The sequence below is a fragment of the Plodia interpunctella genome, chromosome 2 (assembly GCF_027563975.2).
Source record: "Plodia interpunctella isolate USDA-ARS_2022_Savannah chromosome 2, ilPloInte3.2, whole genome shotgun sequence".
Lineage (NCBI taxonomy): Eukaryota > Metazoa > Arthropoda > Insecta > Lepidoptera > Pyralidae > Plodia > Plodia interpunctella.
In genome coordinates this window covers 4,009,269-4,033,799 of record NC_071295.1, presented here as the reverse complement: position 1 = coordinate 4,033,799, position 24,531 = coordinate 4,009,269, and the positions used below count along the sequence as shown (strand labels likewise).

General features: G+C 35.5%; 5 protein-coding genes across 6 annotated transcripts; 1 reads left to right on the top strand and 4 right to left on the bottom strand.

Annotated features, from left to right (window-relative positions):
* Window positions 1-589: 589 nt before the first annotated feature.
* Window positions 590-6,646, bottom strand: LOC128678100 (probable RNA helicase armi). The gene is made up of 7 exons (XM_053759421.2): window positions 6,425-6,646; window positions 6,284-6,341; window positions 5,449-5,850; window positions 4,785-5,197; window positions 4,140-4,292; window positions 1,373-3,652; window positions 590-984 (listed from the first exon to the last, which is right to left on the bottom strand). Exons 3-7 carry the CDS (start codon window positions 5,639-5,641, stop codon window positions 634-636), a joined length of 3,390 nt encoding a protein of 1,129 aa, XP_053615396.1. The 5' UTR covers window positions 5,642-5,850; window positions 6,284-6,341; window positions 6,425-6,646; the 3' UTR covers window positions 590-633.
* Window positions 6,647-6,922: 276 nt separating this feature from the next.
* On the top strand, window positions 6,923-8,918 carry LOC128676169 (gem-associated protein 2-like). 2 transcript variants are annotated; one of them, XM_053756164.2, is made up of 4 exons: window positions 6,923-7,287; window positions 7,711-8,023; window positions 8,259-8,358; window positions 8,660-8,743. In XM_053756164.2, the coding sequence occupies exons 1-4, from the start codon at window positions 7,054-7,056 to the stop codon at window positions 8,730-8,732; spliced, it is 720 nt and encodes a 239-aa protein (XP_053612139.1). In that variant the 5' UTR covers window positions 6,923-7,053; the 3' UTR covers window positions 8,733-8,743. The 2 variants fall into 2 exon arrangements, with proteins under 2 accessions (XP_053612139.1, XP_053612130.1); XM_053756155.2 differs by lacking the exon at window positions 8,660-8,743 and adding an exon at window positions 8,744-8,918 and having other exon boundaries at window positions 6,925-7,287.
* Window positions 8,919-9,713: 795 nt separating this feature from the next.
* LOC128676147 (trans-1,2-dihydrobenzene-1,2-diol dehydrogenase-like) lies at window positions 9,714-13,941 on the bottom strand. Its single transcript, XM_053756123.1, has 6 exons — window positions 13,829-13,941; window positions 13,394-13,598; window positions 12,197-12,488; window positions 11,535-11,784; window positions 10,944-11,097; window positions 9,714-9,941 (listed from the first exon to the last, which is right to left on the bottom strand). The coding sequence occupies exons 2-6, from the start codon at window positions 13,596-13,598 to the stop codon at window positions 9,823-9,825; spliced, it is 1,020 nt and encodes a 339-aa protein (XP_053612098.1). The 5' UTR covers window positions 13,829-13,941; the 3' UTR covers window positions 9,714-9,822.
* A 652-nt stretch (window positions 13,942-14,593) lies between these two features.
* Window positions 14,594-18,796, bottom strand: LOC128676158 (trans-1,2-dihydrobenzene-1,2-diol dehydrogenase-like). The gene is made up of 6 exons (XM_053756145.1): window positions 18,645-18,796; window positions 16,692-16,896; window positions 15,907-16,198; window positions 15,421-15,670; window positions 15,168-15,318; window positions 14,594-14,821 (listed from the first exon to the last, which is right to left on the bottom strand). Exons 2-6 carry the CDS (start codon window positions 16,894-16,896, stop codon window positions 14,703-14,705), a joined length of 1,017 nt encoding a protein of 338 aa, XP_053612120.1. The 5' UTR covers window positions 18,645-18,796; the 3' UTR covers window positions 14,594-14,702.
* Window positions 18,797-19,658: 862 nt separating this feature from the next.
* Window positions 19,659-24,440, bottom strand: LOC128676142 (trans-1,2-dihydrobenzene-1,2-diol dehydrogenase-like). Its single transcript, XM_053756109.2, has 6 exons — window positions 22,283-24,440; window positions 21,569-21,773; window positions 21,150-21,441; window positions 20,814-21,063; window positions 20,288-20,441; window positions 19,659-19,850 (listed from the first exon to the last, which is right to left on the bottom strand). Exons 2-6 carry the CDS (start codon window positions 21,771-21,773, stop codon window positions 19,732-19,734), a joined length of 1,020 nt encoding a protein of 339 aa, XP_053612084.1. The 5' UTR covers window positions 22,283-24,440; the 3' UTR covers window positions 19,659-19,731.
* Between the last annotated feature and the right edge of the window lie 91 nt (window positions 24,441-24,531).

Sequence of the window (24,531 nt, the reverse complement as noted above, 5' to 3'; positions counted from 1 at the left end):
CAAGTTTATATGAGTTTATGACCACAGTTAACAGTAAAATAGTGTTATTATTTTCAGGATAATCCACTAAATCCTTCCTTTTTCCTTTAAACTTGCACCACGATTTCGTAGAAGGTATTTTTGGTCATAAATCTGCAACAATATTGAAAATTGGTGCTTTTTGCCTGCATTGGCAATGTTTGTGTATCTTAGTTGTACCAGTAGCGCCATCTGCGCTTGAGCTCGTGCTCTTGAGCTTTGCGTAATATGCCCTATTAGTAGGTACAGTACTACCACGTTTATAAGTAACCTCGGCATTGTTCGACGGCGCAAAATAGTACAACCGACCGCCGATTGATACACAAGATTTTAAATCCAAAAACAACAAAGTCGTGCTATCTCGCTCATAATAATTGTACAATATTACACTTGAGGGCAACTCCAGACATGGCGCGTACGCATTAGCCAATAGCAATTGGCGCAGATGCAAAAAAAAAATCTGTACATCTGTACTGTACATCGGTGTAACTTATAAAAGTGGCAGTACTGTACGTTGTACGAAGTACTTGCTAAATCCATGATCATAATATATTTAAAACAAAAAAAAACACAGACTTAATATCTATTTATTACAAATCTTTAAAACTGTCACATTTACATTTCACTGATATTAACATCAATAAAACTGGGTAGATGACAACCAAAATATTTATCCTCCTTAACAGCTTGCTGGATGACTCTCTGCCACAAGAAGTCCCTAATTAGCAGATGTGGGTCACAGAAAAGAAATGCAGCGACTTGTGCTCTCGTTAGAGCTACATTTACTCTTTTGGGGTTCATTACAAATCCTAGTGCATGCTTCAGATCTTCAACCAAATAGGATGCAGAGGCCCGAACGGTAGATATCAGAATTAATGGCCTCTCTTGCCCTTGGAACTCTTCGACTGTCCCAATTTTTGGTTGTGGTAGACCCATTGCTTCAAACAGGACCTTTAAATGTTTAACCTGTGAAGAAAATACATTTATTTTTAATCAATGAAAATGACGTCTTTCTCACATATTTACTACATGTAAGAGAAGGAAAGAGGCATTTAACTTGAATAAAGCCTAAATTTACGTAGCTATAACATCAGTATAGGTAGTGACATTTCGAATTAATGAATTGCAATAGAAATTCGCTGTGCGATAAAACCACCCGAGCAAGGGTCACCTGTTGCCTTCCTCAGCCATTTACTGAGCTCTCTGTACAGCCCCTGCCCGCCCTCTACCCCAAGAACCTAAAGTCTCGAAGGAAAGTGATATCTGTTTATTTATGGAATCAATGTAATACATAAACAACAAAACCTATGTAAAATATCATGTGAACCAAATAACGAAAGAAAAATTTAATTACCTGAGATATATATGGTGTTATTATCCCAATGTCTTCAATATTAACATTATTTTTTAACAACTTGCAGGTGGTAAGAGCCATCATAGAGGCTTCATGTGGGTTGTACCAGGAAGGGCTATCATCTGCTCTTACATTTTCACCTCTAATCCCATAAACATATATTCCACCGGTTTTTTCATTGGGAAGGTCTAAACTCTGTGAAATATCATTCAGAAGTTTAGTAATCCGAGGCTCAGTTGCATCAATTTTAGGGACAAGAGTTCCATCATAAAACATTTCACTGGGCAACGATAGCACTGTCTCCAATGACCTATAATTACAATTCAACTTTGTAACTAGTCGATTGTCGAATCCATCTGCATATGCGGCATAATCTTTTTGATAAGGGAATGTGTCAAGTAACCGCGATAAATAAGACTCACTCATGCCAAACTCTTGACAGTATTTAGACACTATTACAGGTCCTAATTGCATTGGATCGCCAGCAAGAATAATTTGCCCATTGTCTTTATCTAAAAATGTCAAAGGTATCATGATTTCCGGCTCAGTTGCCTGACCAGCTTCGTCAACGATTATGTGAGTAAAATGACCCTTTGGCAAACCCATCTGAGCGAGAGCACCAATACAATAGCAAGTGCCAATCGTTACCCGATGTCTTCCTACAAATGAAGTCTGGCAATGAAGATTCATTCTATCTTTGACTTCATATTTAGATTTGACAGTATATTCTCGGGCAATATCAAGTGTTGCACAAAATGGTTTAATAATATCTGGAATGTTGTCGGAGTCTATCAGATAATGTGCTAGCAGTCTTATAATGGAGTCAGGAAAAGAGTTTCTATATTTGATAAGCCTTTCTGTCAATAAATTCGCAGCGCTGTTCGATGGAGTCGCCACTAGGATTCTGCTTTCTGGCATGAGAGTCAAAATTTGCAAAATTGTTTCAACAACTGTTATAGTTTTGCCTGTACCAGGTGGTCCAAATATGCAATATGGTAAAGGGCGGCATTCTCCAATTAATATATTAGTAATGGCGGATTTTTGTCCATGATTTATATCTTCATTAAACCATTTAATGTTCTTTATGTGCTCTTGAGGGACTTGATGGGTACGAGTAAGTATTCGACGTGGAAAAAGTACATCAGGGCCCAAATTAGAAATAGCTAAATTTATTGCTTGGTGTGCTCGTCTGTACTGGGTTCTACTAAAATAGAACTCGATCGACACATCACTTCCAGAGTATGTTTCATGAAAACTTCTGTGAAATTGAATAAGAACAATATCATTTTTAATCGCATGAATGTACCCTTCATATTGAGGAGCACTTTCATTCCAAATATCTTTAACTATCACTCTATCTCCTCTCATAAGAGACGGCCTCCTTTCTGCTAGACCTTTTATTTCAAGACAAAGATATTCTTGACATCTTATTAGGAAAGCTTTGGGAGTATCATACACTCTTATTCCAATATTCTCCTGTATCTCTTCCATGTATAATAGTAAATGCCATCTATCAAGGTAGTTGTTGATATTTAAATCTTGAATTAAGCATGGAAAGTTTCTCTCGATTCTCTCCAAAATATTTTGGAAATCAGATTCATGTATTGTTTGTTGGGAATGACCTAGCACTGCTGACCACACCTTTTCAGGTATAGGAAACCCTCCAAGTTTGACTGGAACAAAAGCTGGTGGCTTCACAGGACTCACACCAGGCATTGTAGAATTATTTCCATTTTTCCTTAAATTTCGCATAATACTAATTTTCTCTTTTTCAGTCTTGTAATTTATATTGTTACAAATACCATTTAACTTCGTTTCTTTATCTAAAATGTTGATGTGGATAAATCTTTTTACTTGGAAACCTCGAAACAATAGGACCAAACATTCTTTAGTGCTCCCTAAAAATTTTGGATAGCATGTCACTTCTAGTGAAAAAGTCTCTAGAGGATAAATTTTCTTTGGGTGATTAAGTAATGGCTCGATATTGACTTGGGAGTCGCGTTTTCTACCAAGCATAATCCATTTATTCAAGGTATAAGGTTCATTACTATTATTCATAATATTTATTTGGAGCACAGCTTTCTCTTGGTAACGAACATTATCAAATTTGATTGGTTTTGTTACTGAAATGTTTTTCTCTATTTCTATATTATTTGTTTCTTCATCATCAACATCAACACTATTTTCTTTTTTAATAGGCAGTCCATCATCAAGAGTTATCAACTTTATTGCTCTCCATGTGCATGTACCTTGGTTACTTTCTATGGCTTCAACGATTACCTGTAATTTATTGTATTTATAAATAAATAAAAATATATAGGAACAAATGACAAGATTGAGTCAGCCCTAAAGTAAGTTATCAGCAATAGATAGTGTTATTCCTGAGGAAGGTTTAGGTGTATAAATTATTACGTTTTTACCGAGCGAAGCGAGCGTAGGTAGTGTAATGGTTAAACTGCCCACCTTTGGACCAAAAGGTCCCAGGTTGGAATCCTATTTGTGACACATGAGTTTTTATACCAATCTAACTTATGTAAGTTCATCAACCACCAATTGCTTCCGGTGAAGGAAAATTTCGTGAGGAAACCTACACACTGATTGATTATTACCTTGTGTGTGAAATTGAGAAAGCAATAGCCAATCGCTCCACTAATAGTGCTCCAAAAATGTAATAAGAGTTGGCCAATAATAGTTTTCATAAATATGTGAAATTAACATCACATGGCTTGCATATTGAACACATTAATTAATCAATTCATAAACCTACCTTTGAGCCAATTCTAGGGGTCATTCCATTTTGCAAAGATTGTTTATCAAAGTAAACCAGACGGTCACAAATACCAGATTCCCCAAACCAACCAGATATGGTAGCATTCTTTATTTTTCTTCTTATAGCCTTGAATGACATCACTTCCAACACCTGAAACATATGGAAGTATAAGTTAAAATTAACAAATTCTTCTAAAATATTTAAATGTGACACATCATCTGTCTAACCTATCCAATGATACATCAGAATGCTATGTTGTATTTTTTTTTTCACCCCTCAGCGACATGTATGGAATGCCCTTAATAATTTTATTTTTCAAAATCATACTGCTCTATATTGTAGTGCTTCATTGAATGAATGCACAAACCTACCAAATTTCAACCACATAGTATGCATATTCTCTGAATAAAATGACTTATGTACGCAGTCATTTTATACAGAGGACATGACGAAACTAACTATAAAGGTTACGTTTTAGCCAGTTGGCTATGGAATACAGAGTTTTCAAATGCTATTCTATACACAACTTGTGCTTTGGAAACAAAGGCAAGTACTCTCTCTCTCATCTTCAATTGTTCCCTATTGCATTTCTTAACAACTATGTGGGCAAAGTCATCATGAACTATTACTAAAATAACTCACTTGTGAAGCTGTTATGTCAGTAGGTTTATTTTCATCATACTGCACTCTGCATTTCAATTCTAGCCAGTCTCCTTTCACCGGAACAAAGGTTCCTTCTACATTATCCAAACTGAATTTTAAGTCATTGTCTTTCATGAAAACAAACCGATCCTCTCTGTGGTCCACTTCTCCAATCAGTGTGTGTTCAATAACTTGAAAACAATCTCCCTCCATTTTATCTTCATTTTCATCGTCCCAGTATAATCCCTGGTTTTCTAGGATCCTTACAACTTTCACTGAGTCATAAGAATCTTTGTAGCCAAGATACAAGACTTTATCTTTCAGTTTTAAGTTTAAGTTGCATGTTATGAGCTCATAGTATAAATTACCATCTATTAGAATATATTGATTCGGCTCAATAAATGTTACAATGCCTGAAAAAAGTCAGAACATAGCTAGAAAAAGTACATAAATCTAATTATTAAGTTATTTACTGTACTAGAGGGTATTTATAAATAATCAATATGTTTTTATATGTAAGGTGATAGAAAACTCGTGTTCTGCCGAATTTACCCTTTACCGGATTTTACTTTCTATGAAACTATTAACTCAGTGGAGATTGGATACAAACTCAGGTGGCACAAGCAGGATTTGTAGGAGAAGCTCTAAATACTTGAATACTTGCCTGTTTTTTGAAAACATATGGAATTTCTCGGTATTTCCAGAGGTTGGGGCTCTGATTCGAAACTTATTGGTTCTGTCGCTTCTGCTTCTAAATCCAATAGCTGTTCAGCAAGAAAGTTTTCCTTATCATCATCATTGTCATCATGATTTTTAGCAAACAAGTTGTTAAAGAAAGATATAATATAAGATATCATTTTGATTAAACTATTTACTGGACAAACCCTTTATCATACTCAAATTGCCATTCAGTGGATTTTAAATAATCAAGTTCTTTTCTCAGAAACTGAATCCTTTTTTGATGCACCTCCTTCTGTGCACTCTTCAAGGATTGCTCAATGCTGTGCCCCAGCTCCACATGATTCAAGGATTGATCAAAGTTTTGGATTCTGCTTTGATTTGTGCTCTGAAAGAATATTTAGTAACACATTGAGTAAATTATTATTTATCTGTACTTTATGTATACTGCCTGTGTCCAGCGGCTTCGCTACCACAGGAATTTCGGGATAAAAATTACCTATTATTTTTGTTCTAGGTTATTTTCTCCCAGTGTACCAACTTTCATAACAATTGGTCCAGTAGATTTTGCATGAAAGAGTAACAAACATACATCCTCACAAACTTTCGCATTTATAATATTTGTAGGATTGTATAGTAAACACCAGTATACACTTATGATATATTCGATTAATTTCAACTGGGAGTATCATCCAACACAGTTTACATGTTTTTGAGAAAAAGGCTTTGGACATATGGAAAATATGAAGTGTTCCTAAAGAAACACCTATAATCAATAAATATCTGCAGAATCTACGGTAAATATGAAATAATAGACCTACCTGTGGAGTTTCGGGTTCTGACACTGACTGCGAAATATTGCTTGAAGTAGACATCACCCTGGATAATAAAACATAAGTAGGTAAATCACAGAATAATAAACATATAGCATTACAGTTGTAAAACAGTGAAAACAAAAATACCTGAGGTCGGCTCGCAGACTACGCGATAAAAGGGTAAGATGAAGTCGTAATATCGAAACACAATATTATCTTTTGTTTGCTGCTACTTAACATTACCACAACACAAATATTTATTTTTAAATTAACCTAAATTCACATAATCTACTCATGCACAAAATAGGTCGAAAATTTAAAAATTTTCAGAGCCAAAATCCCAACAACGTTCACTAGTTTGACGATAACAAAATGATTGGACTGACTAACAATGACATTGATTGATAGTGCGTGCATGACCGTGGCCCTACACACTTTTCTAAAACAAATTACAAAATTTGTTTTGATTTGCATAGTACGGGGCGGGGCCGCGCGCGGGCCCTGATATACAAAAACATTACCGCGCGGGGCCCTTCTAAATCACAGTACCTAGGTAGTGAGCACAAAAACACAAAGTAAGTACCTACCTACTTAATCACCTAGTAGATACCTACTAAGGTTTGTACCTAGGTAGTGAGTGTCAAAGTCAAATGTCAATCTTTTAGCGTCAAATCTAAGATATTTGTTTTGTTGTGAAAGAAAATAAAATGAAAAGTGATTTTGTGCTTTTTTTTCTTTTATTTCATTAGTTAAACTATATATAGAAGGAAACGAAGATGCCACAAAAAAAATATGTGTACAAAAATCATTGTCGTGATGAAGAAGAATCTGACCAATTGATGTCACCTTGCTTTCAAATCAGCTCAGCTGTAGAACTCAAGGATGTCCCTACTTCAGGAGAAGAATATTTGTTGAAAGTTATGCAGGAGCGTCAAAAATATTCAACGATTACTAAATGTGACAAAGACTATACAAAATTTGCTAAAAACCAATCTCGTTTTATCAAAGAGGTACCAATGGAGTTTTTTGTATTTACCTAGTCTTTCACACGTAAATTAATAAGTTAGCACCAATATTCAATAATCAGCTTTTAGCACTAGAGTTTTGTTATACATAGAACATAGGTTCGATTGAATCCATAATACCCACAACGACATACAAATATCTGTGCAATCAAGACTAGTATGAATAATCTGGCTTTATTACGCCATGGAGATCAACAATGTGGACAGATATTGGACTGGCGCTGATGTAAATGCACCTACATTGCCAAAGTTTAGCAAACTGCTGATGGAGCCACCATTAAACAAGTACCCTTCTCACTTCTCTGAGTGTTTTCCTAGTTATTTCCTAGTAATTTAGCATTGGAGTCCAGGGTCCACTTATTAACATGACACATCTTCTCAATGATGTATAACACCCTCTCATTTCAGGAAACACCTGCACAAGCGCCGGAAAGATTGAAACCAACAATTGAATGGCAGAATATTCAAGTAGCAGATTTTTCTGAAATCCGCATGTATGTATCACGAATTCAAAAAAAGACATCTATATGGCCAAGTACCTTGAAGAAAATTCAATTTGAACACAATAATCCCAAAGGCTGGAGAAACTTTTTTGACAAGAATGAACCAACTTTATCATGTGTACTTGGACTTCAATATGCTCTCCTTGATGACGGTTTAGAAAACCTTGTACAAATATTAGAAGAAACCAAACCTGGTGATTCAATTGGACATAAAACAGGTACTCAATATTTTTCATTGTATTTATTAATTATTCGAAGTTCATGTTCTAACTGCTCAATTAGAATAAGTGAATAACAACTATTCCAATTTTTTTGGTAAGGTTTGTTGGTTCTTTCAAGCCAAGCCATTTTTTTGTTTCTTTTTATACTTGCATCCCTTTTATTTGTTGATCTGTGCCTGCCATCTATATCTTAGATTTCTGTTACTAGTTTTAATGATGTTTCTCTTTTAAGGTCAATGGATATATGCATTTTTGGCATGCATAAAACAACCTCTTCTATCAGAAACTATAAGTATATTAAGGAGTTTAGCAAGAAGATGTGCTGAAATAAGGTATATTTCCATGTTCATCACACAAAAACTATGGCACTATATTTGATGCAGATTCCACAGTTGATAAGCCTTAACTTAGTGTAAGGGGTTACCATGAAACATAAAACACATAGCATGTTATTGTGTCCACACACTCTCTTTTTTTTTACACAATATTGGAAAAAGACAGCACATGGACGTTAGTAACATGGTTACATGTTTGTATGTTTTGTCGCCATCAGATTTCATATGTTACTTTGACATTCACATAACAAATTCCATACAAAAGTATGGTGTAAATAGTAAAGGTTTTAAATTTAAGATCAAACCTAAATGAGGGAGAAGAAAATGTTATCTTGACCGTAGGTGTAAATAGTAGAGGTATTTGTAATTAATTTAATTTCAGATCAAACCTAAATGAAGAAGAAGAAAATGTTATCTTGAACGTAGCACCTTTGAATATTTTTATATGCTTGGTGTCAAGATATTTTAGGCAATATGACTTGGCTGATTCACATGTGGAAAAATAAGGAGAAAATGGACCAATTGGACCAAGTAATATCATAAAATAAGTTATGCAAGTATGTAATTATATTCAGATTTTCATATATTTAGTATTGGATTTTGAACATTAGATTACCTCAATGAAAATATCCTTAGTATATTATAACAAATGGGAAAGTCTGTCTGTTCTGCATAACAACTAAACCGCTGGACCAATTTTGATGAAATATGGTATGCATGTAGTTAAAGACAAACAAAGTAGCCTATGTTTAAAGTAGCTAGGTACTTTTTTTTTCAAAAATCAACCCAAAGAATGTAATGGGGCGTGAAAGTTTTTATGAAAATCATGTTGAAAAATGCCACCAAAGAAGACTTAATTGCCTATCCATTACACAAAATATTAGTCCTAGAAATTAATAATCTGGCATACATTAATCACAAAAAATACAACCATTCCATGCTAGATTGCGACCGAAAAACCTAGCAACCTGTCACTAAATGATCTCGATTCCAACAATAAGCCTGCCATACAGCTAAACGACCTTTGAGCTTCGCAACTTTTGGCTCTGTCTACCCCGTAAGGGATAAAGTCGTGACCCTGTATCTGAATACAACAGAATTATGTATATGACAAATTAATATTTCGATGACTATTCGAAGGCCCTTATGTGTAAAAATTAATTAATGTGATAATGACAATACTTTCAAAGATATTACAAAAATAAAATCACACATTTTTAGACTCGTCCAAATTCTCGTCCATACTACAGTGATACTAAATGATACTCTAACGTGTCTTCAAGATTGAGTTATAACTTAGCGAAAAAAGCTTTTTGTTCGACAGCTACTACAAATAAGTATACAACAGAAAATAAAGTTGTTAAAATGCTTTAATATTTTTATTAGATATTAAAGCATTTTAATTTAATATTTTTAATTAAGCAGCTTTGTGTACTTATAATTATTGTTACAAGAATTTTTTTATGGATAATCCTGGTCATCGGCGTCGAAATGAACTCCAATTTGCCTTCGAACCTCATCTTCAAGTTTGGCCAGGGTCAAACTCTCTTTGTGGCTCATTCTTGGTGATTCTATAAGACCTGAAATTAAATATATGGTGATACAGTTTTGGATAAAAATATCTGGCATTCAGATTGATCTTCTTTGTTGAAAATTTGACCGAATGCACCCGGGAATTGCACGGGAACACCATAAAAAAGTATTTTAATGATTTGGCTTTGATTATCAACCGGCATCAATCCTCTTTGGGATCTATTGTCGCTTATCAGTTATACGAGTGAGTTTTGACTGATAAAAACGCATGGATCCTCCCGACAACTTTGCCACTCCATACATGATGTCCTAATTTTTATTTTACTGTTTTTTATTATTTTATTCATAATTTTTATTTTTGTTATAATAATTCATATATTGTGACACTTAAATTTTATTTGTAAAACATGTACGTGATTTGTGATCTTCAAGTGTCTGAATTATACTTCTATTTCGACGAATAAGATTTGTAATTATGAAGTCATGGGATTCGAGTGTGTAATGCTCACTCAAATGGTCAATTTGGTAGTGGCGTCGTGGGCCGGGTCGTGAGGTTCCCTCTATTATGCTTGAGCTACGCGATGACTGTCCCATACGTCAACTCGTAAACGGGTGCTGCCAGAGGGAACTGGTCATCTCGTTTCTCATATATTTTCATGTAAGTTAATGATATACCTTTTGACTATGTACATTATGTACTTTTATATATTATTAGAAAAAAAGAACATTGTAAGAAACAATGATGGTAAGCCGATCTGGCATGATAGGGACCAACACTGTTCAAATCTTTCGGCATTTCTTCTCAGCAGTGGTCGTTCCGAAATGCCAGTAGTTTGTAGCTTGTGAGAAATAACTATAAATATAAAAATTGACGAGAAAAAGTGTCTGTGAAGGTCTAACTTCTGAATAAATTAATTGAATTTGAATTTTAAATTTGAATTTTATGTGCCTTAGTCACGACAGAATATAGAATTGTCTTATTTTAGGGTGAAGCCACATGCGAAACTTTTCATACTGGCTATTTATTTGGGTTCAAAATAAATAATTACCGTTCTTAATACATCTGACGACTTCCAATGTCTCGTAAACTAAACCAGCGCTGTTGTCGAAGTTATATGGCAGTGGTGATTCATGCAATGGGAAATATTCAGTCTTGCCTCCTTCTCTGGTCAACGCCGTGGAAAAATTGAAGTTTTCTTCTAGCTAAAAATTAAAATATATTTATACGGATTCATGTACGTATTTGGATTTATCCCTCAACTCCTAGCGCCCTGTTAGTGTTTAGGTAAACTTTAGATTCCTTCCTTATCATAGGTATACTTCTTATTCTTCTTCATGTAAAATAAGCCTGTTTATTTCCAAGTTAATGGAATGAATGAATGTATCTATAAACATTAATACTATGAGGAAATAGGAAACATTTAAAGTAAAATTAATCAACTTAGAATCCCTCTTTGGGTAAACGCTTCCTCAATCGAGCGCCATTAATCTCAGTTCTAGGCAACCCGCATCCATTAATTTCCAGCTACTTTGACAATGTCGTCTTCCCATCTTTGTCTTGCTAAACGTTTCGTAGCGGATTATGATTTCGCGTTAGTTAGTTATATATATATATATAATATCTGTATTGGATTTCTTACCGTGTATCTTCCTTTAGTTCCGTAGATCGTGGCTTTGTTCCACATCTTTATGTGAGCATTGATATTCAGCACAGCCCTTCTGCCATCTTTATAGTCCAAAACAATAGTCTCCATCAGGTCCACGCCTGATTCGTTGAGGGGTTCCCCGATCACAGATACCCTTACTGGCTCGTCTTTGAACACGAATTGGGACAGTTGTAATACGTACACCCCGATATCTAGGACCACACTGCCGCCCAACTCCTTTTTACTGAAATTATTTATAAATTAAGGATAAAATTTTATGATAGTAATTTGTGCATTCGGTTCATAGTACTCATGGCATTGTGTGTGTTTTGAGCACACTGACTGCGGAACACGTGCGTTACCTACTTTGTAAAGTGTTTGTACAATTTGACCATAATATAAATTAATTAAAGTAAAACTAAAATTTTCCATACAAAATTGTTGTTACAGCTACGAAGAATCTAGCGCCCTTATTTTTTGTCATCTCTTTATGGTCAAGCTGTACCTATATTTATTTATGCAATGTTTGAAAACAGATTGGAGGTATTACGAAACGAAATGAAAATCAGTGTTTAAAACCCTCAATTTTAACACCGCTAAACTACTAACGGACTAACTAGTCCCTGACAATAACACTTTATAAGAAAAAGAATTACCTGATCCTGTCAACATTTGCCATTGGAACTCCTAGGTTGACTTCGACAAACTTGACTTCCCCTAATTTTCCATCCTTGATATCTTTCTCCAGTGCAACATATGAAGGTGCGAAACGTGACCAAACTCCCTCCATAAAGAACAGCTTCTTTTTCTCAGCTAGTTTTATTATACTCTGTGCTTGTTTGAAGTTTAGGCATAAGGGCTTTTCGCATAGAACATGTTTGCCATGCTCTAGAAATAGTTTACTTAGAGCATAGTGGTCTGGGTTTAGGGCTCCGATATACGCAATATCTGTAAACATAGATTTTCATACAAACTTTCACCCACACAGACTTTCGCATTATAATATTTGTATGGATATGGCTATATACTTTCTCTCTTTAAATAAATAGCAAAGTATAATCCTAACATACTTTCTGCACAAGTCAATCCGAAAGCTAAACACGACTAGGCGTGTGTTGTAAAGTGCCGTTAGCGACTGCTATAGCACTTTACAACACACCTAGTAAACACTTTTCTTATTATCTTTTTGAGTAGAAACTGTAGTGCTTTCAGATTACGTTATTGTATGATGTGCAGAATGTAAATGTCCGAAGGCCAAAGTAATTTTCATAGGTTTGCATTTCACTAAAGGCTATGTGGCTAGCCTTATAGCCACATAACCTACCATATGGCTACCATCTTCTTTGCCTGATTATTATAGGATAAAGAATTTCCCAATGCCTTGGTCTTTCTGTGGATATTTTTATAAACTAGCGCTCCGTCACCGTTTCGCTCGGGCAAAACCATTATAAATTACACACCTAAACCTTCCTCAGAAATCGTATCTACTATCTATTGTTATTATAGTTTGAGTTTATCGTGTTCATACACACCCACAGACGCGACTTGGGCACTTATTTTTATAATATACTTATTATTATAATATATAAGGATTATATATTTTATTATACTACCAAGCAGGTCACCGGAAACTATGAGCGCCTGCACCACCTGTAGTATGAGGCGCACGTTGGCGATTTTTTGTCAAAGACCCACAGTACCCTGTAATTACACTGCCTCACTCAACCTTCAAGTTCATCCTTTCCGAGTTGATGGCGAGACTGATGTGAGATTTTTAAGGCTGCCGAAGCGAACCTTTCTAAAGAGCTCGTGATATAAATATGTACCTATTTAGATATAATGTTCATTTTTACCAATGTCTGCACTGGCAGCCAATGCTTCATAAGAATCGTATACTTTAGGAATTTTGTGTAGTTTCGCGAATTCAGTGGCTCGCTCCTTGTTCCTGGCTGCGATGGCGGCTATCACCTGATCACCTTTATTAGGATAGCTGTTTACTGCATTCACGAAGTCGTGGCAGATCTTCCCAGCGCACACGATGCCCCAACGAACTGTCATCTAATAATGTAATAAAGAAAATATATGTATGGCCATATCTATTCAAAACCAAAACCTTTAATGTAGACATAGAATAATATCATAAACTATTTAGTAGATGTAAAGTATAGTATTTTTTTTTACGTAAGGAAAAGTTAATACTATTTTCAGTAAATCCTTGTTCCAGATGAGTAATTTAATTAGTTACACAACTTGATTCTAATACAGCAATGCTTGTTTCTAAATCTTACCTTGTGTACTCAAATTTATATAAATCAAAACAAAACACGTAAATATGTACTCCCGACTACGGATTGATCGCTTATGTGTTAAAGATAGTCGACCACTGTTATTTGTATTGATAACCCATAGATGTATGGTAGATGATACGAGCTGTTTTATCGTATTTTATATTTATTGAGGAATAGTACCATGTCAATTGGTTAGATAACGTGTAATAATATGATAACATGGCGTGATGTTATTATATAAACCAGAAAAAGGTAGATTCCCTTGAAAGATCCTAAAATTCTTCTTTCTCATCCTTAAGTGATATCGGGCTTTGTCGCCGCCGTAAACCGGGGCAATTTCTATTAGACGGATTTGTTGAAATTTATTGCTCAGTGCACAAAATTTCACAGGTTTCTTTTAATCTCAGAAATTTTCATGGGAGTGATTAATAAAAGCATTTGGCAGTATCAAACACTTAGGTTTTTTTTCCACTGTGCTGCTCCACCCGCGATAGCCTATGGTTGACCCCGGGGCATTAAATGTATCTAAATGTTGTTTATTCCACATTTTATCAAAATCTGCCCAGCTGTTTAGCCGTGAAAACGTGAAAGACAGATTTTCAAATTAATTTGGATTTATTTTTGTTTTATAGATTTAATCGATTTTTTCTTTGCAGAATAAACTTGTGCCAGAGAGGTGATTTCATCCTTTGGCTCTGTCATATCGCATACATACATATAATAATGTTTTCATGTATGTGAGACTGTAAAATAAATGTAAATAAATTTTATACAGACAATGAAAGATTTAATTTATTAAAATCATCGTAATCGTTGAGACATCGCTACAACATTTTTAAAAAATACAATAAAATCTGAGGTATTGAAAGTCTTTTTATGGAAATTCCTGGTCATCCACGTCAAAATGAACTCCAAGCTGCCTTCGAACCTCATCTTCTAGCTTCGCTAGAAGCAAGCTCTCCTTATGGCTCATTCGTGGTGACTCTGTGAGACCTATGGTAACAGAAAAAACATTATATAACACAAAATATGCATGTGCAATGTGCATGTAAGACTTTCATTCATAAAGCGCGCGGTGGTTTTGTGCGGCATACGCAGCGTCAGACGCATGTGACAAGCGTAATCAGTTTGCCACGTGTGGCTCGCGAGCCAAATTTATTTTTGCGTTTATTGCATTCGGTAAAATGCAGTTTAACTGTTATGTACTGTATATTTGTATGTCTAATCTAATGTAAGTAACCATAGTGTATTTTATATCTAATACTTTGATTCCTTGTTTTGACGCCAGTCAATTTTAGTGTTTTTATTGATAGAACGAGCTGGTGTTAAACATGTTTACCATTTTGAATACATCTAACGGTTTCTAAAGCCTCGTAAACTAGTCCAGCACTGTTCTCAAAGTTGTATTCTCGTGAGCCATGCAGCGGGAATTCTTCAGTCTTGCCGTCTTCCCTAGTCAGCTTGGTTGGGAAATGGAAGGGGTCTTCCAGCTGAAAATCAAAATTAAAAAGATACAAGAAAGATAGTTATATGTACTACGGAACGAACGAAAACTAGGATTGTTGCAAGAGTTTTCGACAACAGTATCTTACCGTGGCTCTTCCTTTACTGCCATAGATGGTAGCTTTGTTCCACATTCTTATGTGAGCGTTGACATTGAGTACAGCACGCCTGCCGCCAGAGTAGTCCAGAACGATGGTCTCCAGTAGATCCACGCCTGACTCATTGAGGGGTGTGCCGACTACTGATACTTTTATTGGATCGTCTTTGAATACAAATTGGGACAATTGCAGTACGTATATCCCAATGTCCATTACCGCACTGCCGCCGAATTCCTTTTTACTGGAAAATAAAGTGTTGTGTACATTTTTACAGAGTTTGCCACAGTTAACGTTTGAGTCAGTAAGGATGGTCATAATCGCAACTGCTTTCATGTTTTGACTGTGTTTTTGCAACTGATTGTGGTTAGCTTGCCTCGTAAGTAAAACGTTATAGTACTTTGGAAACATATTTTTTGAAATGGCAGACTACGTCTGTGGTAGAAGTATTTTGAATGTGATTATAGAATGTCTTCTTACTTCACTCTATCGACACCGCCAATAGGAACGCCGAAGTTAACTTCCAAAAATGAGACATCTCCCAATTTTCCATCCTTGATATCTTTCTCCAGCGCGATATACGCAGGTGAAAACCGGGACCACACGGCTTCCATTAAGAATAGTTTCTTTGCTTGAGCAAATTTTACCAGGCTTTGAGCTTGTTTCAAATTGAGGCACAAGGGCTTCTCACAAAGAACATGCTTTCCATTTTCGAGGAATAATTTGCTTAGCTCATAGTGGTCTGGATTAAGGGCCCCGATGTATGCAACATCTGAAACGTATTATTATTTCCACAAACTTTAACATTTCTATGCACTTGCATTGCGTACTACATGAAATTTCAGTTTGTAGTTGCCTTCGTACTTAGGTACTTTCCACTACAAACTTTGTCTAGGTATATGTATGTATTACCTTTAACAGATACCTCGGCATTATCACGGACAGTCATCAATTATATTACAATTATGAATAGGTTGATTTCACAATCATGCGTAATAATATGTACCTACCTAAGACTTTCATACACACCATATTTCGAATGAAGACTAATCGACCAATGATAAGATTACTCAACTTAGCTGATTGATTTTAATATTCATCTAATTTGAGATATGGGGGTTTTTATTATCTTATTGCGAATATAGGAAAATTTTATTAGTCAATTAATGGGTAACTACTACTTACTCTGTTTATTTTGTTGAAACATTTGCAATTAAACTCTATGTTTTCGTAATATCCAAATCGTAATAACATGTCATATTTACCAATGTCCTTGCTTCTAGCCAATGCTTCATAAGAGTCGAATACTTTAGGAATGTTGAGCTGTTTCGCAAACTCCGCGGCTCGCTTCTTGTTCCTGGCTGCAATGGCGGCTATCACCTGGTCACCCTTGTCCGGGTAGCTGTTCACTGCATTAACGAAGTCTTGGCAGATTTTGCCAGCGCATACTATACCCCAACGAATTGTCATCTATTTACAAGAAGGAAGTTCAGTTAATGAAAGCTTTTTGCATTAAAAACATTCTACTTTTAAATCACTATCGCGCGATCGCTAAAACAATTCCATACCCAAAGTACTAGTACGTATTAGGTAAAGAAAAAACAACCGGTCAAGAGCGAGTTAACTCGCGTGAAAAGGGGACATACCTACAATTTATTATACAATTTCTTATAAGTTTTTCTGTGATCTACAAGCAATGAATTATATTTTGTATTTCAAAATATTAGGCTCCCGAATGCGCTAGTTTGGAAAACTCTTTGACGACAGCGTAGAGACTGTACAAAACCACTAGCGCCATGTATTCACTATAATTCTATAAGGGTACAGTTTTTTTTATTTTTTGTACGGAAACCTAAAATGAGTTTTCCATTGAAACTCAACAAAGTTTCTTGAAATTTAATGTTTGGCCTAAACATATGTTTAGGCCAAACATAAAGGACATCTGTTCTCGCGGGAAATTTGAAAATTTCGAGGTTTTCTTGCAATTAAAATACTTTTGTCTCACTCATTCATAGACAAGTAATTAATAAAAAAACAAGAGTAATTAAAATATGTGTTATTTTGACTAATACCTACATTTGAATTTTCCGCTTCGCCACGTGACCTGAGGTGTAGGTAGACAGACGATGAAACAAATAAGCCGACCTTTTATAATAACTAGTCACTTTTTACATGACTATATTATACCTGGGCGCCTACCATCAACTATTACACAATGATTCAAATGCAGGAGAGTTCAGTTTAGGAACCTAAAATGAATTGCGTTATTTGGTACCACCAAATTATCTTAACAAAGTGTCATTTGAATTCTATAAGAAAGAAAAATTGTCTCTGAATCGTAAACCCCAGTGACAGCAGCGTAAAGAGAAGAGCAGAAAGAGATAAGGCTATATGATCTCTATATATTTTATCCCGTTTCAAGAGTTGCGTTCCAATTTCAAATCTTATCATTTTGAGCAAACAATATGTATTTTTTTGTTACTTAAAATTTAAATGTATATTATTATCTTTGTGTTAGTTACATGACTAAAGTAAATACAAAACACAATAAAATAAAATATTTCAATTACAATAAATGCAATATGGACTAGACTAACAAATTTGTCGATCATAATCATAACATTAAACTTCGGAACATAAAAACTGTACCACGATGGAGTTTCGGTGGCAAAACTAGGAACTATCAATAACAGATAGACCACGTCATTGTTTTCAGCGACAGTAGCGCCACGTCTGTGGGACTACTTTCGTGGTAATCAATCAGAAATAGTAACTTTTTTTGAATCGCGAATTTTGACAGATACGCTACGCAGTTTACGTTCTCAATGCATATCATGGTACCGAATTGTATGCAAAATGAGTGAATGAAATCGAAACGGCGTATTGTTTTGGTGACTACCTATAATGGATCGTTATGTCAACTTGATGGTACGAATTAGCGATGCAGATCAGTTTAGGTCCTGAACTGGATCGCGTTAAGAGATGATGGTAATGTGCTATATATCTAGCTATATATACTATATATCTAGGTAGCGTACCTATGTATGAGGTTAAGATTATAGGGCTATGAAATGAAATGAATGAAAAGAAGTTACCTAGTATAGATTTATATTTGACCAAAATAATAAACATAATTATGAAATACTTACGAACATTCATTGTTTACATTTGATATCGATATAACAGTACTTTTAGGTGTTTATTGTGTGTATGCTTACCTTTTTAAATGTGCGAAATTTTAACAACACAAAACACAAGTCTTCGATCCGACGACTAACGATACACTATTATGTAAGACCAAACAAGACACGCTGGTTGTTATGTTTGGTTATTTTTATGATTTTAGCATTTATCTCATAGTGTTGCATACTACTGTTATCATACGTTATCGATTTTATTAACCCACCTATTATATAGGTAAGTATGTTTTTAAATGTCCGCTGAAAGTTTCGCCATTTGATGTTATTTTTAAAACGTTTACGAGTTATTCAGGAATTTATAAAATCAGTACGGACTAATTTTGTACGTACGTACGTGTATTACAACGACGGCATTATAATAAGTATATAAGTAGGGTATGTAACCCTCCACCTACGTACGGGTGTAGGTATAAGGAATCTAGATAATGTCGCAATTCTACTCATGCAATGCGAAATCTGCGAAATAAAAACCTAATTTATTTTTTTTTAAAACACGTCACGTATCTGTTTTTACGAGAATATATTTTTTTATCTCAAACCAAATATACCTAACTTCTTCACGAGCTTGGAGCATAATATGCGAACAAATTCGAGATGATGTCGACGATCGACAGTTACCCATGTCTAGCATTAGATATCTTTTCATTTGGTTTCAAGTAATGATATTGTACAGATTATCACCACATAATATAACATTACCTTTATCAGCAGAACTTTCATAATTACCCAAATCAATAAATCATTTAGGTACTTATTAGTAAAGCTGTAGCCATTTACAGTGTTAAATGTCCCCAAAGCATACTATGAACATAAAGTTAGGATTCTGGTAATATAAGTTAGTACAAGTACCTAAAGGTAAAGACGTAATGAAAATTTTTATTCATTTTTGAAGTTGAAAAGAAGATTTCGTTACCCTACATTTGGGCCCCCAACTAATTTTGACACAGGGACTCTCCAAATCACGCTACACCCTTGTATAAACGTGTTTTTTTTATATTAGAGGATTAGGTACCTAGTAATTGAAAAAATATCTAATTGCATTCCTAGTTACATATTTATTTTTAATCGTTGCCATTTGTATTTCATAAATTTATAATTAATTCTTTTATGGGAATTCCTGGTCATCAGCATCGAAATGAACTCCAGTTTGCTGTCGAATGGCATCTTCGAGCTTGGCCAAGATCAGACTGTCTCTGTGGGGCATCCTTGGTGACTCTGTCAGACCTGTACAATAAAACGTTAAACAGAGTTTCATATCGTCGAAATACATTGTCACTATTTTACGTGACACTATAATATAAATATGGAAGATAAATTTATCGGGGACAAAGAAAGTATGAATAGGAAGGAAATATTAAGTGAAATGGCAAGTGATGGAGGTAAATAAACGGATTTGACATACCTACTGTGCCCACCTCACATGAGATAATTGTTCAATGAGAAAATACCACATAAGTTTCTTGTGGGGTCTTTGTGATAAATAAATCTTGCTGAAGGCAAAAAAGTGCTACCGTCTACAGAAAATTAATTTACCTGTACAGTAGAGGAACTGGAAACGCCACAGTAAAAAAAAAACTACATCATTTTCAAATTTCACCAATGGACGACATCCTACTATTTCACTTCATCAAAACCATTGACAAATAGGCAAATAAACGTACCATTCTTAATGCATCTGACAGTTTCCAAGGCTTCGAAAACCAAACCAGCGCTGTTGCCGAAGTTGTACGGCAGAGGTGACCGGTGCAGTGGGAAACTTACAGTCTTGCCGTCTGCTCTAGTCAGTTCGGTCGGGAAGTGGAACGGGTCCTCTATCTAGAAAGAGATAAGCAGATACTCATGTAATAGCACATTATTATAACAAGAGAAGCAATCGAAGGCCGTAAACACACGAGTTGTAAATTAAACTTTCGAATGATACTTGTGCTTTATATGACACTTGCTTCTGAGGGTACCTAATACAAAATTAAGAATACATACATTCCTATATTTTAAGATTGTTCAGTCGGAAACTGAACGCTCCTAAAAGGGAAAGCATATCTGTATCCTATAGAAATTGGTGGTGAACTTGTGTTACTTGTTACAAAATGGATGCTCACCATACTTATATCGATATAATAGCTAAGTTTAGAATCTCCTACCTCGAGGTCCATATATACGTACATCACTGTAGATTAAATTTCTTACCGTAAGTCTTCCTTTGGTGCCGTAGATGGTAGCTTTATTCCATAGTTGCATGTGAACATTTACATTCAGCACAGCGCGCCTTCCGCCTGGGTAGTCCAGAACAATGGTCTCCATCAGATCCACACCTGATTCGTTGAGGGATTCCCCCACAACTGATACTCTTACTGGCTCGTCTTTGAATACATATTGGGATAGCTGCAATGTGTATATCCCGATGTCTAGTAACGCACTGCCTCCAAATTCTTTTTTGCTTAAAGTCAAAAGAGGATTATAATAGTAAGGCTAATCAAATTTTATCGAAATTCATCTTCTGTTGCAGTGATCTTACAATCTTACCTCACCCTCTCGACGGATTTGATAGGAACTCCATAGTTGACTTCCAAAAATTTTACTTCACCCAATTTCCCGTCTTGTATATCTTTCTCCGCCGCGATATAAACGGGAGAGAACCGAGACCAAACGGCTTCCATCAAGAACAATTTCTGTTTTTGTGCTAGCCTTATCAGGCTCTGAGTTTGCTTGAAATTCAGGCACAAGGGCTTTTCGCATAGGACATGTTTGCCATTTTCTAAGAACAATTTGCTTAGCCTGTAATGGTCTGGATTTAGAGAACCGATATAAGCAACATCTGTAACAAAATAGAATTACCTACATTTATAGAACTTGTCGAAAGGAAATGCTGTTTACCCAATGCTTACCACAACGTTTCATACATCCGTGTGTTTCAAATTTAAAAATAAACAAAACTAATTTACCAATATCTTTGCTAGCAGCCATTGCTTCATAAGTGTCGAACACTTTAGGAATTTTGTGCAGTTTTGCGAATTCAGCAGCTCTCTGCCTGTTGCTGGCAGCAATGGCAGCTATCACCTGATCACCCTTGTCGGGGTAGCTGTTCACTGCATTCACGAAGTCATTGCAGATTTTTGCGGCACACACAATTCCCCAACGAATAGGCATCTGATAAAAAAATAAAATAGTAAGTACCTACTCATCGTTATAAGTATATTGTTGGACCTACATAAAATCGTCATTTTTTGCGGACACAAAAAATGACGTTGAATTGTTATCACGTGTTTTACCATAAATACCTGCGGTGGTGGTCCAGTGGTTAAGACCGTCCGCCTGTGGTCGAAAGGTCCCAGATTCGAATCCTACTCGTACCACATGAGTTGCTATACTTGCTTCCGGTGAAGGAAAACATCGTGAGTAAACCTGCACACTGGTTGACAGTTTAAGTTCATTAGTGTGTATGCGACATGGAATTTTTCGTACTTACTATTTCCATACGTTCCATGGTATGAGACAATTCCACATTTACTTCGCTGAATGGTCGTAAATGTCAGATGCCTTTGAGCTACCTGAATAAAATCTAACACCAGTGTTAGCAACAAAACACTCGGAAATTAGAAGATCCATAAATTCCGCTAAAGGCTACCAAAGGGCTATTAAATAATTGCTACACTTACCTTAATTATAAGTAGTGGAAAGTTTTAATCAACGCAAAACAGCACACACAAACGGCTATTCTATAAATTAACCCGTTAACTATGGGCTGTGATGTCTGATTTATATAGCAGCGACCTTGTTATAGTGTTGATAACCCGTACGACATAGAGTCACATCAGAGTTTTACTTTCATGGCCAGCACAGATTTATATTGCTACTTGCGCCCCGCGGCTTCGCTCCCGTTGGAATTTCGGGATAAAAAGTATCCTACGTGTTATTCCGGGTTATATTGTGAGTACACGGGTGTGCAGATACCAAATTTCATAACAATTCGTCCACTAGATTTTGCATGAATAAATAACACAAATAATATTTTTGTTCCTAGGCCTACGCTACACTACACTTTAAGGAACAGAGGAGTCTTCTCTCAAAAACTTAAATTACTGGGTTCACCAAGAATTTTAGATATAGCAAAGAAACTGGTTGGTTTGTTTGCTATTTTAAGGTTATAGGAGGTTCAGACCATGGAATTAGTAGGTAGTGTTGTGTGTTGTACGAAGTACCTACTAAGTCCATGGTTCAGACACATCTTTATATTATATTTATTATAGCATAAATCAACAAAAAAGAAAAAATAGTTATTGTGGTAGATAGCCGGGAATGACGGCAAGAGTACAATCTCATTACAAAAAAGGTTTACCTATATAACTAACTGCACGATAAAGGAAAATACTAGCTTTTTCCCGCGGCTTCGCCTGCGTGTTTTTCCCACGGGAAACACAGTTATTTTTCCGAGATGAAAGTACACTATGACCTTCTCCATACTTCAAACTACATGTATGCAAAATTTATATATAGATAGAGCGTGGAGAGGTAACAACCAACAAACTTACTTTCGCATTTTTAATACCAGTTAAGATTAAAATTGGAAATTTTCCTCAATTCGACCTCCCAACGGTCACGGAGGGCTGCAGATGATTATGATAATCACAATGTTACGTAGGTAGGTTAGTTAGGTACCTTACCTATGTTATATTTGGGTTGTGGTAAGATTCCTGTATAGGTACTATTAGTGGATTAACATCCGTTATTAAACTGACGTAGGTAAGACGTGATCAGCGCATTTGCACTGGTTGGATTTGTTTGATAGTTATAGGATGGCTGTTATCGTCAAAGCGTCATATACTATTATATAATTAGCCTCACTTCCCATATTACGTGATATGGTTATTTCCAGTAGGTCACTGGCACGGCACAGTGACGTCGGTACAAGGACGAGGATTGCGATGACCATAAAAATTGGTTGAACTGATTAGGTTCCTCATATTATTAGGTACTTGCATTACAGTTATGTCGCATGCCAAATTGCATGTAACTTTGTGATGGTAATTTAAATTGAATTGAACGAATCTTTCACGCCCTTTGAAGAACTTATGTTGAAAGGGAAAACTATGGCAGCTCATTGATTTATCGTTAACTGTACGATGATGAGGAAAATTTCTTAATCAAATGTGCATTATGGTAGTTCATTATGCAAATATAGGTACTTATTTTATTTTACTCTAGGCGAACCACTGTAATAAGATTCCAATATCACACATCGAGGGCCGAGGCACATCTTTTACAAGACTTGGGGACACAATTACTCCCAGTAGCCCTCTACCTGACACTATCCCCAATCAATCAAAGTAAGATATATTTTTCGTTTATTTCAAATTCATGCATCCAAATGTTAAAATACGGTATCAATGCTGAATATGAGCGATTCATTTCATAATGTAATGGGTTGTTTATGTAACTCTTCGGTAAGACAATCGCTGTAATATCTCGAGTTCTACGAACGCATAAAAGCTTCTCGGTATTAAGGGACTGAAGTATTGTAGGCAGACATGTTCCACACGAACATTCTAATGGCAGCTTTTTGTCTTTGGAGTCATAGAAAAGAATATCTCTTACTACAAGAGACGCTTGCATTCCGGACATTCGAGTTCGAAGGCCTTAGTCAGCTTCAAAAGAAACAATAAAAAAATTAAAGTCTTTCCCTGACGACATCGTAAGGTTATCTAAAGTAGCCGAAAGAATTCCTAAGGGATAATCGAGGAAATTTTGATGATAGGGATTTACTATTTCGATGGGGTAAGTATAATAATTGTTCAATTTATTATTTTTTAAAATTAAAACAGGTACACCTGTTTTTTTCATAATTTTACCATAAGTCTACAGACTTATGGTAAAATTCTATCTCGGTCATGCTCCTTAGATATATTAT